Source organism: Pseudophryne corroboree, chromosome 3 (assembly GCF_028390025.1).
Source record: "Pseudophryne corroboree isolate aPseCor3 chromosome 3, aPseCor3.hap2, whole genome shotgun sequence".
Classification (NCBI taxonomy): domain Eukaryota; kingdom Metazoa; phylum Chordata; class Amphibia; order Anura; family Myobatrachidae; genus Pseudophryne; species Pseudophryne corroboree.
This window is the reverse complement of record NC_086446.1, coordinates 610,800,972-610,817,890: the sequence shown is the minus strand read 5'-3', so window position 1 is coordinate 610,817,890 and position 16,919 is coordinate 610,800,972. Positions and strand designations below refer to the sequence as shown.

At 44.7% G+C, this 16,919-nt stretch overlaps 2 protein-coding genes across 6 annotated transcripts in view; one reads left to right on the top strand and one right to left on the bottom strand.

The window, feature by feature from the left end:
* The window catches only part of BLOC1S2 (biogenesis of lysosomal organelles complex 1 subunit 2), a 36,075-nt gene extending 23,083 nt beyond the window's left edge, over window positions 1-12,992 (top strand). For all 4 annotated transcript variants that reach the window (XM_063961599.1, XM_063961601.1, XM_063961600.1 and 1 more), the window contains 4 exons: window positions 3,143-3,259; window positions 4,425-4,544; window positions 5,805-5,909; window positions 12,833-12,992. In XM_063961599.1, the coding sequence (XP_063817669.1) occupies window positions 3,143-3,259; window positions 4,425-4,544; window positions 5,805-5,909; window positions 12,833-12,864 (374 nt within the window). In that variant the 3' untranslated portion in view covers window positions 12,865-12,992. The remainder of the gene's footprint in view (window positions 1-3,142; window positions 3,260-4,424; window positions 4,545-5,804; window positions 5,910-12,832) is intronic.
* SLC25A16 (solute carrier family 25 member 16) overlaps window positions 1-16,919 on the bottom strand; it is a 175,010-nt gene that overhangs the window by 137,049 nt on the left and 21,042 nt on the right. The gene's annotated exons all lie outside the window — the stretch shown is intronic.

The following is a 16,919-nucleotide window of genomic DNA, read 5'->3' as shown; positions in this document are numbered from 1 at the left end:
TCGATCTCCTCGATCTATTTTCAAGATCATCAACCTTGTTCAGCAGTTGAAAGTGAGATTTCTGGAGCTCATCATATCTGTGCTTAAGATCCCCAACATCCTGAAAAGTCTCCCCCAGCCTTTGTTCATTTGTAAGAACAGTCTTGGTGAGATGCTTGATTTGGGATTTTAGATCTTTTACTGCCTGCTGCATTTTAACAGCATGTACATCCATGATAGGCTCCATGGCATCCCTAACAGCTCTTACTACATCAGCATAAGTCACTGGAGAGACAGGGGTACAGTCAGGCTCACCTGAGGGAGAAGTGTGTTTTGCAGAAGCCTGTTTGGTGCTGCCAGCAGCCTGCAGACTCGTTTGTGAGTTAGATGCGGCGGCCATCTTGGATTCTCCCGGCCGTTTTTCAGACCTCGATCTTTGGACTTTAGGGGGCATAGGGGAGGACAGAAACCTCTCCATCCAGTTCTCTACACCTTCCCACTGGTATTGTGCGACCGGCGCGGAGAAAAGCCGCGAATTGGAGGCGCTGTGTGCTCCGGTTGCCGAGGGTGCAGGAGAGCTGCAGCAATCAGCTTCTCCTCACATGGGCGCCGGAACCGGAAGTCTTTGCTTCATACAGAAAAGGATCTTAAAAGAATAAATATACGTCCCTTGTACCGGGTAATGTATTCCTCATGAAATGTAATCATCAGAGTCGGGGTTTACAGCACACAATATGTGATCATCAGGTCACAATTGACAGCACATGTGGAAAGAGCAAAAATACATCATGTGCAGTAAAATAAATTTAATCACATGAAACTGTCATACAATATATAACAATAAAAACAGCAGTACCTCTCTCCCTGCAGCGCCTCCCCCCCTGCTGCCGCAGACATGTCCCCACCAGCCAGCTCCTCCGCCGGCAGTCAATCTCAGTACCCCCAGCCACCCGCAGCACCGCTTGTCTTCTCACCTCAATCCGACTTGTTTTCAAGTCGGATTGAGTTTGTCGGAAAAGGGTCCAAAACCTGTCGGATTTGGCCCCATTTCCGACAGAAGCACGTGGATCGGCGGCTATTCCGCCGATCCACGTGTTTTCCGACAAATCGGGCATTCCCAACTTGTTGGAAAAAATGAGCCCCTATTGAATAGGTCGGAACCCCTTCCGACCTATTTCTGTCGGAAGCGGCCGTCTTTCTGACAAGATGGCTGCTTCCGACAGTTATTGAATACACCCCTATGTCAACAACAGATTAAAAATTCAGCAGTTTAGGATATAGTTGATTTAAGGAGGGAAATTAAGCAGATTAAGTTAAGCAGACTTGAATCTTTTGTCATTTTGATGTGGTGACGGCGGAATGTGCATAGGATTGTACATTATAGTGATTCTCCATGTCAGAATGAGTTGCAGGAGTTATGACACCATAGCACAGAATTTGCCGCTAGCCATGTTGCAGCGGCAGAGTGCAGATGGATGTGATGTACTTGGAAGCGGAATGATACTAGTGCTATTGTAGTCTTTCACAAGTCCAACATCAAAATGATCCAGTTGCTGCTGAACGTGCCCTCTTGTAAAATGTCCCATCTCTACAACAAATGTCCCTTTCATGAATGTCTAGCACCTTCGGGTGTCTGTAAGGATAAATAGAAAATAATTGGGGGTGGCCTCTTTGTCAAACTGAATTAAAAAGAGTGACTGCTAACCCAGGGGTCTACCAACACCCTGGTCAGGCAAAAGAAGATATGGCAGTGCCTACTCCCAACTGGATAAATACCTAACCGCTTCAATCAACAAAATAATTTTATTATATAATAAAAATAAAGTATTTAACCATATGGTAGGTACTCGTATACCGTCCTCAGTAAAAATGTATGTCAGATCACAAGATAAGAAAAAAAATTATAAGACTACCTATGGCCATGCATGTATTATAAAATCCATAGATGACCAGTGAAATTATATAAAAGCAAACAGCAGTGTTTGTCATATATACAGTACTGTGCAAAAGTTTTAGGCAGGTGTGGAAAAAATGCTGCAAAGTAAGAATGCTAGTGTTAATAGTTTATTTTATCAATTAGCAAAGTGACTGAACAGAAGAGAAATCAATCAAATCAATATTTGGTGTGAATACCCTTTGCTACAAAGCAGCATCAATTCTTCTAGGTACACTTGCACACAGTTTTTGAAGGAACTCGGCACGGAAGTTGTTCCAAACATCTTGGAAAACTAACCATAGATCTTCTGTGGATGTAGGCTTGTTCAAATCCTTCTGTCTCTTCATGTAATCCCAGACAGGCTCGATGATTTTGAGATCAGGGCTCTGTGGGAGCCATATCATCACTTCCTGGGCTCCTTGTTCTTCCTTAAGCTAAAGATAGTTCTTAATTACATTGGGGGTAATTCTGAGTTGATCGCAGCAGCAAGTTTGTTAGCAATTGGGCAAAACCATGTGCACTGCAGGGGGGGCAGATATAACATTTGCAGAGAGAGTTAGATTTGGGTGGGTTATACTGTTTCTGTGCAGGGTAAATACTGGCTGCTTTATTTTTACACTGCAATTTAGATTTCAGTTTGAATATACCCCACCCAAATCTAACTCTCTCTGCACATGTTATATCTGCCCCTCCTGCAGTGCACATGGTTTTGCCCAACTGCTAACAAATTTGCTGCTGCGATCAACTCAGAATTAGTCCCTTTGGCTGTATGTTTGGGGTTGTTGTCCTGCTGCAGAATAAATATCAGGTTTGATATGCAGCCCATATCGGGCATACACACTGAGTGATATGTCATGTGATCTGACAGATCGGACGGACATATCGCTCAGTATGTACACAGCTTAAGTGCCAAACTCCAGCCCAACCTGCAATCCCATGGTCCAGTGTCTCCCAGCCTGCTTAAGAGGAAAGGATTTAACGGTGAGTGACCAAAAAATTTATTTTACTGCAGCAGTTAACAAGGTATGAAAACCCAGTTTGACTAAGTAATGTAAACCTCTTAAAATGTTTTGCTTCTGTCTTAACTTGTATATAACAGTCCATTTTTTATATGGGTCAGTCTTTATATGATTCCATGTGAGCATCAGCATTTAAACTGATGTTGTTTATTTTTTAAATGAATCAGCTACCACATCTGCTAAACCTGTTCTGTATTGCTCAATTTAGATGATTCTACAGTTGAGACAGCAGAAGAGGCAGTGGAGCCACCAGAAGCAGATATCAATGAGCTTTGCAAGGATATGTTCAGTAAAATGTCATGTTACCTCACTGGTGAACTGATAGGTAAGTAGGATATACAATAAAACAGCCAACATTAAACCTTTGTACCTAATCATCTGAGAGTTTAGCTGTGGTAAAATCTAATAGCCATATACTGAAAACAGTGAACACCTCTTGTTTCTTTACTTAAAAACCATATCTGGCACATATGGAAAACTGGTACATCCGATAAGTAAATTTGCACATTGAAGATTGCTTAAGGTGTTTTGCCATTTCATACTTTGTCAGAAAGAGGCTTGGATCAGAGTTATCCTAATATAAAACAAAGTAACTTGTCATGCAGTGGTGAAGTACGTTTTCACATACTGTAGTTGGCTACAGGCTATTGCACATTGCACTTTTACACCAATATTATTAACCTCTTGCCTGGCTGGCATGGTCGCATCAGATGCGACCATGCCTGCAAGTGCTCTATCTGACCTGGACGCACAGGATGCGACCTGTCAGATAGAGAGTGTTAGCAGCGGCAGGGAAGATAAACTTCCCTCCGGTGCTGCTGTCAAAGGGACCGGAAGGTCCCTTTGCCTCCCCGCACTCTTCCCCTGTGTGATTGGCAGCACGGCAGGATCCCCCCTTCCCCAGCGGCTGCAGACAATGGCAGCCGCTGGGGAGTGTAAATGAACCCTCCCAAGCCACCCCCAGACCTCCCCCTCCTGTATACTTGCAGGCTGTCCCGGCTTTAAAAATGAAAGCCGCAATGTTCCCGATCAATGTTTCGATGTTTGAAAAAATCTATATAATTTTTTTTTTAAATCCCCAAAAAAATGTTTATTTTTTATTTAATTTTTTTAAACTAAAATAATTTGGGATTGGGTTAAATTCATGTTCTTCACCTAATTCACTCATAAAAACCCCCAACAATTTCGGAGCGGTTTTCGGCGAAATAAATCGTCAGTTAAGTGGTTAATGAGCCCAAATACAGATGATAACATATTTGTTTCTCATAGACAGCTGGATTGTACAGTACTGTTGGTATTTTAATGTCAGTAAAGTATGAAAGCTTGCATGGATTGCTTATACTGAAGGCCCTAACAGCAGCAGCTGCATAAAACTAGGGTCTCTAATAAATATAGTCTCCACCATACAACCATGTTCAATTCTGATCTACTGCCTTGATTTGTGATTTCTGGCATTAGTTTGTATGTGTTTTCTCGTGATATTATTTCAGCCACAAGTGAAGATTACAAACTCTTGGAAAATATGAATAAACTTACATGTTTGAAGTATATGGAGATGAAAGACATTGCTGGAAATATTAGTCGGAATCTCAAAGACTTGAACAAAAGGTGTAAGTAAAGTAGTAGTGCTATTATATTCATTAAAATGTTTAAGGCACTAATATACTTTCATTTTAAAACTCAGTATTATAAGGTTTCTATTTAAAAAACGTTTCCACTGATACTAAATACTTATTTACAGAAGTAAACAAAAATTAAATCCAACCTGGGTTGGAGTGGGGCGCTAGTGGGGTGCGTTTCTAATTAAAGCAGCTGCCTGGAGTAGGTTAGTCACACCTACCTTTGGTGAATACAGAGAAAGAATAGTGAAGGCAGCGCTTAATAAAAACAGATGGATTGTCTAAAAAACACTCATTTATTATAATTAAAAATAATGCACAATAAAGATTAATAACAACAATAAAAGGACACTGCATGAATGCAAAGCTACTGGTCACCATTAATGATGAATTACCACAATCTGCCTGTTCCTATTAATTCCACAGGACCTTAAATTGAAAGCATGGACGTTGGTCTGATCGCTTAAGACTGATAGCGCAGTCTCTAGGGCGGAGATCCCAATGGTCCCGCTGGAGGATAAATTCCAAGAGGAAAGTCCTTACCATGTATGCGGTGCTGTTATGGAAGTCCAGTCCTTATTAGCATGAAGTCCCAAACAATAACTGTAGGTCCCGTGATGGTCCAGGCAGTGGCAATTCTTTCAATGATGCAATTGCGGGTGACAAAAGTGGCAAACATCTGACGCGTTTCGCAGCTGGCACTGCTGCTTTTTCAATGGTGAGGACTTTCCTGTTTGAATTTACTCTTGGAATTAATCCTCCAGCGGGACTATTGGGATCTCCGTCCTAGAGACTGCGCTGTCAGTCTTAAGCGATCAGACCAACGTCCATGCTTTCAATTTAAGGTCCTGTGGGATTAATAGGAACAGGCAGATTGTGGTAATTCATCATTAATGATGACCAGTAGCTTTGCATTCATGCAGTGTCGTTTTATTGTTGTTAGTAATCTTTTGGTTATTGTGCACTATTTTTAATTATATTAAATTGGTGTTTTTTAGACAATCCATCTGTTTTTATTAAGCGCTACCTTCACTATTCTTTCTCTTTATTAACAGAAGTGCTGTAATGTGTGTGTATTTACCTAGTAGCGCTTTGACCCCACTATTCTGCTGGTTGGTGTAAGTGAATTTTACCACTAAATAGTCAGTGTGGGTGGACATCTACAGTTATCGACTAATAAAGCCAGATATTTATTTCAACATACTCTTTGAACGGTCTCAAAATATTAGCCATTGTATTCTTGTTGTATAGATGCAAGTCTTCAGCCCTACCTTGAACAAATAAATCAGATAGAAGAACAAGTGGCATCTTTAGAGAATGCAGCGTATAGGCTGGACGCCTATTCAAAACGATTAGGTATGTGGCAGCAGATTTATGGAGTTATTGATGAATATTATTAATTATTGTTTGTAGAAATGCATGTGTACATGATCGTGGTTTTAGTATGACATTGAGTTTTCTGTCTTTCCATTTCACTGTTATGTCTAGAAATTTATAGGGATATAAAATCATTTAATATATTGCTGTATCTCTGTTTAGAAGACATGAAACGTTACTAAGTGCAAAGTAAACGTAGCTAGTCAGTCGAGAGGCAAGCAGGAAATAAAACATTGTATTATTATCCTTTTATTTATACGGCGCCACAAGGGTTCCACAGCGCCCAGTTACAGAGTACATAAATAATCAAACCATGAAAATAGCAACTTACAGTGGAAGACAATATAGGACAAGTACAGGGTAAATAAACATAGCTACATCAGCAGATGCACTGGAATAAGTATCAGGTGGCAGAAGACTGCTGGATTTGGTGCAGTTGAAGATTATTAGAGTAAGAAAAAGCATAAGCACATGAGGGAAGAGGGCCCTACTCGTGAGAGCTTACATTTTAAAGGGTAGGGGTAGACAGTGGTGACACAGACGGGTACATAGAGTGTGGAACAGAGGGTTAGGACGAGATTTGGCTGGATTTGGTGAAGAAGTGTGTCTTGAGCCCGTTTGAAGTTTTGTAGAGAGGTGGAGAGTCTGAGGGGGAGAGGTAGGGAATTCCAGAGAAATGGAGCAGCACGTGAACATTTTTGGAGGAGTGGTAGGAAGTAATCAGAAGACAGGAGAGTCGGCGTGCATTAGCAGAGCGAAGAGGACGGGTGGGAGTGTAAAGGGAGGTAAGGTCAGAGATGTAAATGGGAGAGGAGTGGGTGAGGGCTTTGTAAGCGAGTGTGAGAAGCTTGAAATGGATTCTGAAAGGGAAGGGGAGCCAGTGAAGGTCTTGTAAGAGAGGGGAGGTGGACGTAGTTCGTTTGGTGAGGAAAATGAGCCGGGCAGCAGCATTGAGGATAGACTGGAGTGGAGAGAGGTATTTGTCAGAATGCCAGTCAGGAGGAGATTACAGAAGTCCAGTCTGGAGATCACCAGTGAGTGGATAAGAGTCTTAGTAGCATCCTGGGTCAGATAGGGTCTGATCATGGAAATATTTTTTAGTTGAAAACGGTAGATTTGTAAAAGGTGCTGAATGTGAGGTTTGAAGGAGAGGGAGGAGTCAAGGATTACTCCAAGACAGCGCACTTGGGGGCTAGAGGAGATAGTAGTGCCATCAATAGAGAATAAGATTGTGGGAGGTGAGGATATGCGAGAGGGAGGGAAGATGATCAGTTCTGTCATAGACATGTTAAGTTTAAGGAAGCGCTGTGACATCCAAACTGAGATAGCAGAGAGACAGTTGGAGATACGAGTGAGGAGAGCAGGTGAGAGGTCCAGAGAGGAAAGATAGATTTGAGTGTCATCAGCATAGAGGCGATATTTGGAAATCAAAAGAACTAATGAGCTTACCTAGTGAGGACGTATAGAGAAAGAAAGATAAAAAAGAAGACCAAGGACAGAACCTTGTGGTACATCTACAGTTAGTGGAAGTGAGGGGGAGGTGGAGTCATGAGAGGAAACAGAAAATGAACGGTCATAGAAGTAGGTAGGCAGCCAGGAGAGGGCAGTATCACGCAGACCAATGGAGTGATGGTTTTGCAGTAGGAACGGTTGGTCCACATTGTCAAAAGAAGCAGAGAGATGAAGAAGAATATGTAGAGAGTAGTGGCCCTTAGATTTAGCAGCATGGAGGTTATTGCAGACTTTTGTAAGGGCAGTTTCAGTGGAGTGGAGAGGACGGAAGCCAGACTGGAATGGGATCCTACCGTATCTGGACGACCTGCTGATCCTGGCGAATTCCCCAGAAATTCTCCTCTGTCATCTGGATCAGACGGTCCAGTTTCTGAAACCCACGGGTGGCTCATCAACTGGAAGAAATCTTCCCTGGTCCCTGCTCAGATCATGGTGCACCTGGGGGCGTTGTTGGACACTCACAACCAGCAGTTTTTCTTGTCTCAGGAGAAGGTCCTGAACCTTCAGGACAGAATTTGATGCTTCCTCTATCGCCCACGAGTGTCGATTCACTCGGCAATGCAAGTACTAGGCCTCATGGTGTCGGCTTTCGACATGGTGGAGTACACTCCATTTCATTCCCGCCCTCTGCAGAGATTGATTCTTGCCAAGTGGGACGGCCTGCCTCACCGGATCAGGTCTCACATGATTTTGTTGTCTCCGGAGGTTCGTTGGTCACTGAGATGGTGGTTCCAGAACCAACGATTGAGCAGGGGTCGTCCCTTTTTGATCTCCAACTGGGTCTTCCTGACGACGTATGCCAGTCTGAGGGGTTGGGGCGCGGTGTTGGAGCAACACTCCCTTCAGGGTCGGTGGACCAAGGAGTAGTCTTTCCTCTCAATAAACATTCTGGAATTGTGAACGGTGTTCAATGCTCTGAACCTGGCCCAGGATCTGATACAGAACAGGCCTGTTCATGTACAGTAGGACAACGCCACCACGGTGGCGTACATAAATCATCAAGGCGGCACTCGAAGCCGCATGGCAATGAGGGAAGTGTCAAAGATTCTTCAGTGGGCGGAACGCCATCTGCCAGCCATATAGGCAGTGTAAATTCTGGGGGTCCTAAACTAGGAAGCGGACCTACTCAGTCGTCAGGACGTACACGCCAGAGAGTGGAGCCTCCATCCAGAAGTATTTCAACTCCTAGTGGACAAGTGGGGCCTACCAGACGTAGACCTGATGGCGTCTCGACACAATCACAAGGTTCCGGTCTTGGGCACAATGACAAGGGATCCTCAAGCAGCGTTCGTGGACGCCATTGCAATTCCATGGAACTTTCGGCTACCATACGTGTTCCCTACGGTGTCACTTCTGCCCAGGGTGATAAGGAAGTTCAAGCAAGAAGGAGAAATACTACTTCTCATCACTCCAGCGTGGCCCAGACGGCATTGGTTCTCAGACCTTCAGGGTCTCTCCATAGAGCGTCCCCTTCTACTTCCGCAACGCCCAGACCTCCTCGTTCAGGGCCCTTGTGTATATCAGGATTTGGCCCGGCTGGCTTTGACGGCGTGGCTCTTGAAGCTTCAGTTCTGAGGGCCAAAGGATTTTCTGAGGCGGTCATTCAAATCATGTTGAAGGCCTGGAAACTAGCTTCTGCTCGGATTTATCATAGGGTCTGGAATTCTTACTTTGCTTGGTGTGCATCTAACAATCATGATGCTTACAAGTTTAGATCGGCTAAACTTTTGGCCTTTCTGCAACAGGGCCTGGACTTGGGCCTTCGTCTGGCCTCCCTCAAGGTTCATATTTCTGCCTTATCGGTTTGGTTTCAGAGAAAAATTTCGACTCTGCCTGATGTTCATACATTCACTCAGGGAGGTTGAATCCGCAATACACCCTATGTCCCACCGTAGCTCCTTGGAATTTGTTGGTGGTTCTGGAGGCCTTGCAAGTGTCTCCGTTTGAACCTCTTGAGTCTGTGGACCTTAAGTGGCTTACTCTTACGGTTTTATTTCTGCTGGCTATTGCCTCTGCTAGATGTGTTTCAGATTTGGGTGCCTTATCCTGTCGGTCTCCCTTTCTGATTTTTCACAGTAACCGGGCGGTTCTTCGGACACGCCCTGGTTATCTACCTAAGATGGTGTCTTCATTCCACCTTAACCAAGAGATTGTGGTTCCGGCCTTTATCTCTCCTGAATTGTCATCCAAAGAGCGGTCTTTGGACGTGGTATGGGCTCTCCGTATCTATGTGAAGAGGACAGCTTCCATTCGGAAGTCTGATTCTCTCTTTGTCCTTTTCGGTTTTCACAAACGTGGCTGGCCTGCGAGCAGACCCTGTCCAGATGGATTAGAATGGTGATTGCACATGCTTATGTACAGGCTGGCCCTCCAGCTCCTGCTACCATCAAAGCCCATTCTACTCGGTCTGTCGGAACTTTTTGGGCGACCAGCCGTGGTGCGACCCTTGAATAATTGTGCAAGGCGGTTACGTGGTCCTCAGTGAACACGTTTATAAGGTTCTATGCCTTCGATACTTCCGCCTCCCAGGATGCTTCCTTTGGACGCCGGGTTCTTATGCCCGCTACAGTGCGTCCCCTCCCATGAGGAACTGCTTTAGGACATCCCTGGTGTTATCCCTGTGGAACCCAGTGTACCCCGCTGCAGAAAAGGAGATTTATGGTAAGAACTTACCGTTGTTAAATCTCTTTCTGCGAGGTACACTGGGTTCCACAGGGTGCCCACCCTGACGCACTTGGCTTCTTTGGGTTTGTATGACATTAGCCGTTGATACCTTCTCCTGTCGTGAGAATGTGGTGTATGTGGCTGCTAACTGTTGTCGTCTGTTTTGCCTGCTACTGCATTGGACTGGTTAACAAAACTGAGCTCCTGTGCAGGGAGGCAGGCAGGGTTATAGATGAGGTGGCGCTGAGCATCTTGGGAACAGTCAAAGCTTTGCCTGTTGGTGCCTCGGATCAAGATCCTACTCTACACCCCGATGTTATCCCTGTGGAACCCAGTGTACCTCGCAGAAAGAGGTTTAACAACGGTACAGTAAGTTCTTACCATAAATCTCCTTATTGTGATGTTGTACGGAAGCTTTCATATTATATACACTCTGTTTTGTGTGTTCTGGGATATCAAGTGAATTTGGAATGACTGTTGCCTCATTATGTTACATTGTATAGTTTGCACCCCGCCTCACAGTCTCTTTAGTCAGACACCAATTCTACAGAAGAATAACATCTACTTTGTGTGGCTCAAATTCTGCATTAAAAGAAAGTTATAAACATGCACTGCATTAAAAAAAAAAATATATATATATATATATATATATATATATATATATATATATATATATATATATATATATATATATAGAAATATAAGACACATACACACTAAAGCTTCACACATTTGTTCTACAGTATCTTTTATCCATCTGCTCCCTTTCAAATACCCATCCACACTTGGCCTTCTCCTTTCTAGTGTACTGTCTCTGTTTTGGGGTACTGATTGACCCAAAGTTAGCGTAAAAGGCAGAGATGGCTTAGCCCCTGTGCCAGTTATAGCATCTGTCCTGCAAGAAGTAACCTGCCCTGCTACTCTTTGTCCTGTGGAAACTCAGATTCTGCATGACCGTTTACAGCACCTTTGGATATTTCAGCCTGTACCAGACCTGTGCCTGTTTTGTTTCTCTTTGTTTAGTACCTGGTTATTTAGTATGCTATACAAGAATATTACATAAATAGGGAAGGACTAACACTGTATGACGGCCCTGGCATATTATTGTGAGCGAGCATGAAAAGGGAGCGTTGTCACGGCTCATGGGGGCATGCAACGGGGACCTGGCCTCACAGTATACCCCCGTTTCTATATGTTGGGTGGCGAATAGAGCACCAGGAGGCAGAGCTGCTCAGTCAGCCCCTGTCTATGTGAGCCAGAGCTGATCGGCCAGCCCTGGTATCTCTGCGTGTCTGGACTGGCCCATCAGCCCTATTGGCATTTTCCAAAAGTGCCAGATGGGCCGTCCGGCTCTGTATATGACCATTACAAATAGGCAGGAGTATTTTTTAGTAATGCATTGTAGAAGCCTTATTTTTAAAGGTCAGTTCAGTTTTCATTGCTCCATATTATCTCCTGTGATCTGTATATACAGTTGTGATTTGCTCTAAAACAACAATCAGTATGTTTAAGGGAAAGAATTAATAGATACTGCCTTATAAACTCCTTATCAGCTCCGTAGCTTAAAGGGGGTACACACTGAGAGATCAGTGCTTAAAATGTAAGCAATCTGACTAGATTGCTTAGAAGTCAAGCACGGATCTCTCCGTGTGTATGCCCATAGCAATGGTGATGCGCGGCCCCACGCGTCGCTATCGCCGGTGCTAGATTGTCCTGCATGCACTAACCCCCCCCTTCCCGCTCGCTCAGCACACATCGCGCTGGGGGAGAGATGTGTGCTGAGCAGTCCGTGATACATCCCATACCGGCCTGTGATATACCCACAGCGCTGGAGGTTAGCTATCAATGGTCAAAAGCATCAAAAAAATGTCACCACACTGCAACACGTATCACTTACTTATGGGCAGTACACACGGGCAGAGATGTGTGCTGAGCGATCTATCTTCTACTGCTGGTAATATAGAGGGGAGGAAAGTCTGGTAGATTGTCTGGATAAGATTGAATATTGGCCCTCATTCCGAGTTGTTCGCTCGCTGGCTGCTTTTAGCAGCATTGCACACGCTAAGCCGCCGCCCTCTGGGAGTGTATCTTAGCTTAGCAGAATTGCGAACGAAAGATTAGCAGAATTGCGAATAGAAATTTCTTAACAGTTTCTGAGTAGCTCCAGACTTACTCCTACATTGCGATCAGTTCAGTCAGTTTCGTTCCTGGTTTGACGTCACAAACACATCCAGCGTTCGCCCAGACACTCCCCCGTTTCTTCAGACACTCCCGCGTTTTTCCCAGAAACGCCAGCGTTTTTTCGCACACTCCCAGAAAACGGCCAGTTTCCGCCCAGAAACACCCACTTCCTGTCAATCACACTACGATCACCAGAACGATGAAAAATCCTCTATGCCGTGAGTAAAATACCTAACTTTTGTGTAAAATAACTAAGCGCATGCGCTCTGCGAATCTTGCGCATGCGCAGTAAGCGACTAATCGCAGTATAGCGAAAATCGGCAACGAGCGAACAACTCGCAATGACCCCCATTGTCCATTGCATAACAAAGTTAACGAAGATGTGTTTTAATACCATTGTATTTGAAAAGATCTTGGAATCATGTATTCTGTTCTGGGTTTTTTTTTACTTTTTATTTTTTTATTGACGCATCAAATATAAAATAAATAAATAAGTAATAGATCCAAATCGTAATGAGCATTCTGTGCTTTGTTTTCATTTGCAGAAGCAAAGTTCAAAAAATTGGAGAAGCGATGAAGACAAGATCTCACAAAACCACACTGCAAAATATACTAATGCCAAAGGAATGATTTAGCATTCACAAACATTGTCAGTCTCTGGAACTTTTATCTATGGATCCATGAAATACAAGCTTATTCACAAGACACCTGCGTGCATAGTCTCTTTACAATAATGACTGGTATATCGTATAGAATGAATGTGAAGGTTGTTTTCCACATCATTACCAATATTAGGTTTCATGTAGTTTTCCATTTAAAAAGTTTTTTCATACCACGTAAAGTTTGTCATATTATTTTCTATTAGTTTTCTTTATAGGGAACCACTAGATGTCTACAGGGGGGTGTATCAGGATGCCGGTGTTTGGAATGCCGACGTTCGGGATCCCGGCGGTCATCATCTTGACACTGGGATCCCGGCCGCAGAATGCCAGCGGGGGGGGGGGGAAAGGGGTGTGTGGCAGTGTAGCAAGCAGGCTCAGTGGTGATCTGCGGTTGCGCAGGTTCTATTCCCACTCTATGTGTGTCGTGGACGCCCACGAGTGTGAGTAGTCCCTGCTGGTCGGCATTCTCAGCGGCAGGATGTAGGGGGAGGTAATGTGACCGCCAGTTATGTAGCTACATCCTGTCTACAGCCCTATACAGTGGTAACCTAATTATATAAATAGTACATTAATACATAGGAGAAACACAGGGGGTAATTCTGAGTTGATCGCAGCAGAAAGTTTGTTAGCAATTGGGCAAAACCATGTGCACTGCAGGGGAGGTAGATGTAACATGTGCAGAGAGAGTTAGATTTGGGTGGGTTATTTTGTTTCTGTGCAGGGTAAATACTGGAAAGCTTTATTTTTACACTGCAATTTAGATTGCAGATTGAACACACCCCACCCAAATCTAACTCTCTCTGCACATGTTACATCTGCCTCCCCTGCAGTGCACATGGTTTTGCCCAACTGCTAAAAAAAATTCTGCTGCGATCAACTTGGAATTACCCCCACAATTCTAAAACCAAAGATGTTATGGAGAGTAGAGCGTAGGATAGAGAGACTCTCTCCAAGGCTTATAGAAGCAAGCAATGATGGGTCACACAGAGAAGAGTAGGGAGCAAGCAGCACTTGTTGAGCCTGTTCTCACTAAATGGGTGGACAGACTGGATCAGAGCCACCGGTGGGAAGAATGGAAAGGGGAAGTTATTTGCACTAGTGACAGGGATAGTGCTAGGAGAGAATGAAGGAAGAGGGCCCTGCCTGTGAGGGCTGATATTCTAAGGGGGGGTATCCAATTAGCTATGGTAAACACTGGCTAATGAATCTCCCTGGGCGCTATCCAATTAGCCCTGATGGCCGGCACTTACCGGGGATTATGTTTTGTGTGCCCCAGGCACACAAAACAAAATTTCTGATAACCAGCCCTTAGAGCCCCAGTTTTTTGGGGGTTTTTTTTTTGCGAAAAACACATGGGTCTGGGAACTTACCCTTTTTTTTTGGGGGGGGGGGGGGGGTAAAAAAATGAGTTCCCCCTAAGAGTGAGGGGAGTAACCAGGAGGATGAGCTGGGAGAGAGGTGCCGAGTAGAGGAAGTTATGGGTGATAGGCTTGTATGAAGGAGTCTGTATCTGATTTATATTTAATGAAGCTACACCAACAGCTCACAGAGTTCAGTGGAAAGGGCCATTACCATTGTGAGTCATATGGACTTATTGAAGTACATTCATTAGAATCAATTCCCAGTATATAAGGGACTGGCAAATTATCATGTCCACTTAAAAAGACCTGCATCTCTGTGAAGTATTGAGAACAATTTTATAATCAATTGGTTTTATTTCCGCTATTCTATTGCCAAAGTATTTTTCTATAACACAATTTGGTTTTCCCCTTAGCTACAGGTTATTCATATGTTGTTTACAATCTAGGAACATAGTTTATTCTGCCCACCTTTTATTATATATAGTGTCACTTCATTTTCTGCTCCACTCTTCCGGCCTGACTCCTCTGTTCTGAACTCTGCCTGCTGCTCCCCGGTACTCCCTTGCTCCGTGTCTTTGAGTGCCGCCCACCACCATATACACATTGAGAAGACAGGACAAGCCTTACACATAGGGTGCTTCAAAAAGATGGACCCGATTTGAAATCGCTATATCTCTGCAACCACGAACCACCCATGAATTAAACACTTACCACTTGAAAGGGCATGGCATAGAGTTTCAAATAACTAGATGCCTCTCCCAGCACACCAGCAGCTCCTAGCCTCAGTTGTCCGCAGGATGTCGACCCTACAACACAAGGCGTTTTGTGTTCTGCAGTTCAGCAAGACCGTAATTGTGGTGCAACGTTCGTTTCAATGGCATTTTGGCATTGATCCGCCAATGCCAAGAGCATATCTCGTTGGTTCTGACACTTTGAGAAAACAGGCTGTTAATGTAAGGGGAAGAGCACAGGGTGATCACGCAGTACAGAGGAAAATGTGAGACGGATTCAAGAGCGTTTTCTACATAGCCTGCGCAAGTCCATTCGTGTCAGCCGAGAACTTGAGATCCCTCATACGACTGTCTGGCATGTGTTAAATCATGAGGCCATATCGGTTGCAACTGGTGTAGGCTCTTCGTGCAGGTGACAAAGGAAAGCGTGAAGAATTTAGTGATGTGATGTTACAGCAACGTTTCATTCAAGCGGTAAAGTTAACCGTCACAATGTGCGCATATGGGGATTAGAGAATCCACACTAAACTGTAGAGCCATGAATGTGATTCCCTGAAAGTGAACGTTCTCAAAGAAAGGTTTATGGCCCTTTCTTTTTCGAGGGAAACACCATTACGGGTCAAACCTATCTAGAAATGCTAATCACGTAGAAATAAAAACAACACACTTTATAAAGACTTATGCGGGTAAATGTAATAGCCTCCGAGTTCTGGAGGTGCGGGAATTTTGTGTGAGTCTGTGATTTCTCTGACGTCCTAGTGGATGCTGGGTACTCCGTAAGGACCATGGGGAATAGACGGGCTCCGCAGGAGACTGGGCACTCTTAAAAGAAAGATTAGGTACTATATCTGGTGTGCACTGGCTCCTCCCTCTATGCCCCTCCTCCAGACCTCAGTTAGAATCTGTGCCCGGCCAGAGCTGGATGCACCTAGTGGGCTCTCCTGAGCTCACTAGAAAAGAAAGTATTTGTTAGGTTTTTTATTTTCAGTGAGATCTGCTGGCAACAGACTCACTGCTACGAGGGACTGAGGGGAGAGAAGCAAACCTACCTGCTTGCAGCTAGCTTGTGCTTCTAAGGCTACTGGACACCATTAGCTCCAGAGGGATCGAACACAGGGCCCGACATCGATCGTCCGTTCCCGGAGCCGCGCCGCCGTCCCCCTTGCTGAGCCAGAAGATAAAAAAAGATGAAAAACGGCGGCTGAAGACTCCTGTCTTCATTAAGGTAGCGCACAGCACTGCAGCTGTGCGCCATTGCTCCAATAGCACACCACATACTCCGGTCACTGTTGCGTGCAGGGCGCTGGGGGAAGGGGCGCCCTGGGCAGCAATTAGTTTACCTTTTTGGCACAAATAGCACATAATACAGTGTATAACACTGTATATGTGCAAAAACCCCCGCCATTAACATTATAAAAAGCGGGAGAAGCCCGCCGCTGAGGGGGCGGGGCTATCTTCCTCAGCACAGCCAGCGCCATTTTCTCTTCACAGCTCCGCTGGAAGGACGCTCCCCAGGCTCTCCCCTGCAGTATCCAGTACAACAAGGGTAAAAAAGAGAGGGGGGGCACATAAATTTAGGCGCAAATTGTGTTAATAAGCAGCTATTGGGAAGAATCACTCAGTATAGTAAAAATCCCTGTGTTATATAGCGCTGTGGTGTGTGCTGGCATACTCTCTGTCTCCCCAAAGGACTTTGTGGGGTCCTGTCCTCAGTCAGAGCATTCCCTGTGTGGGTGCGGTGTGTCGGTACGGCTGTGTCGACATGTTTGATGAGGAGGGCTACGTGGAGGCGGAGCAGGAGCCGATAAGTGTGATGTCGCCCCCTACGGGGCCGACACCAGGGTGGATGGATATGTGGAAGGTATTAACCGACAGTGT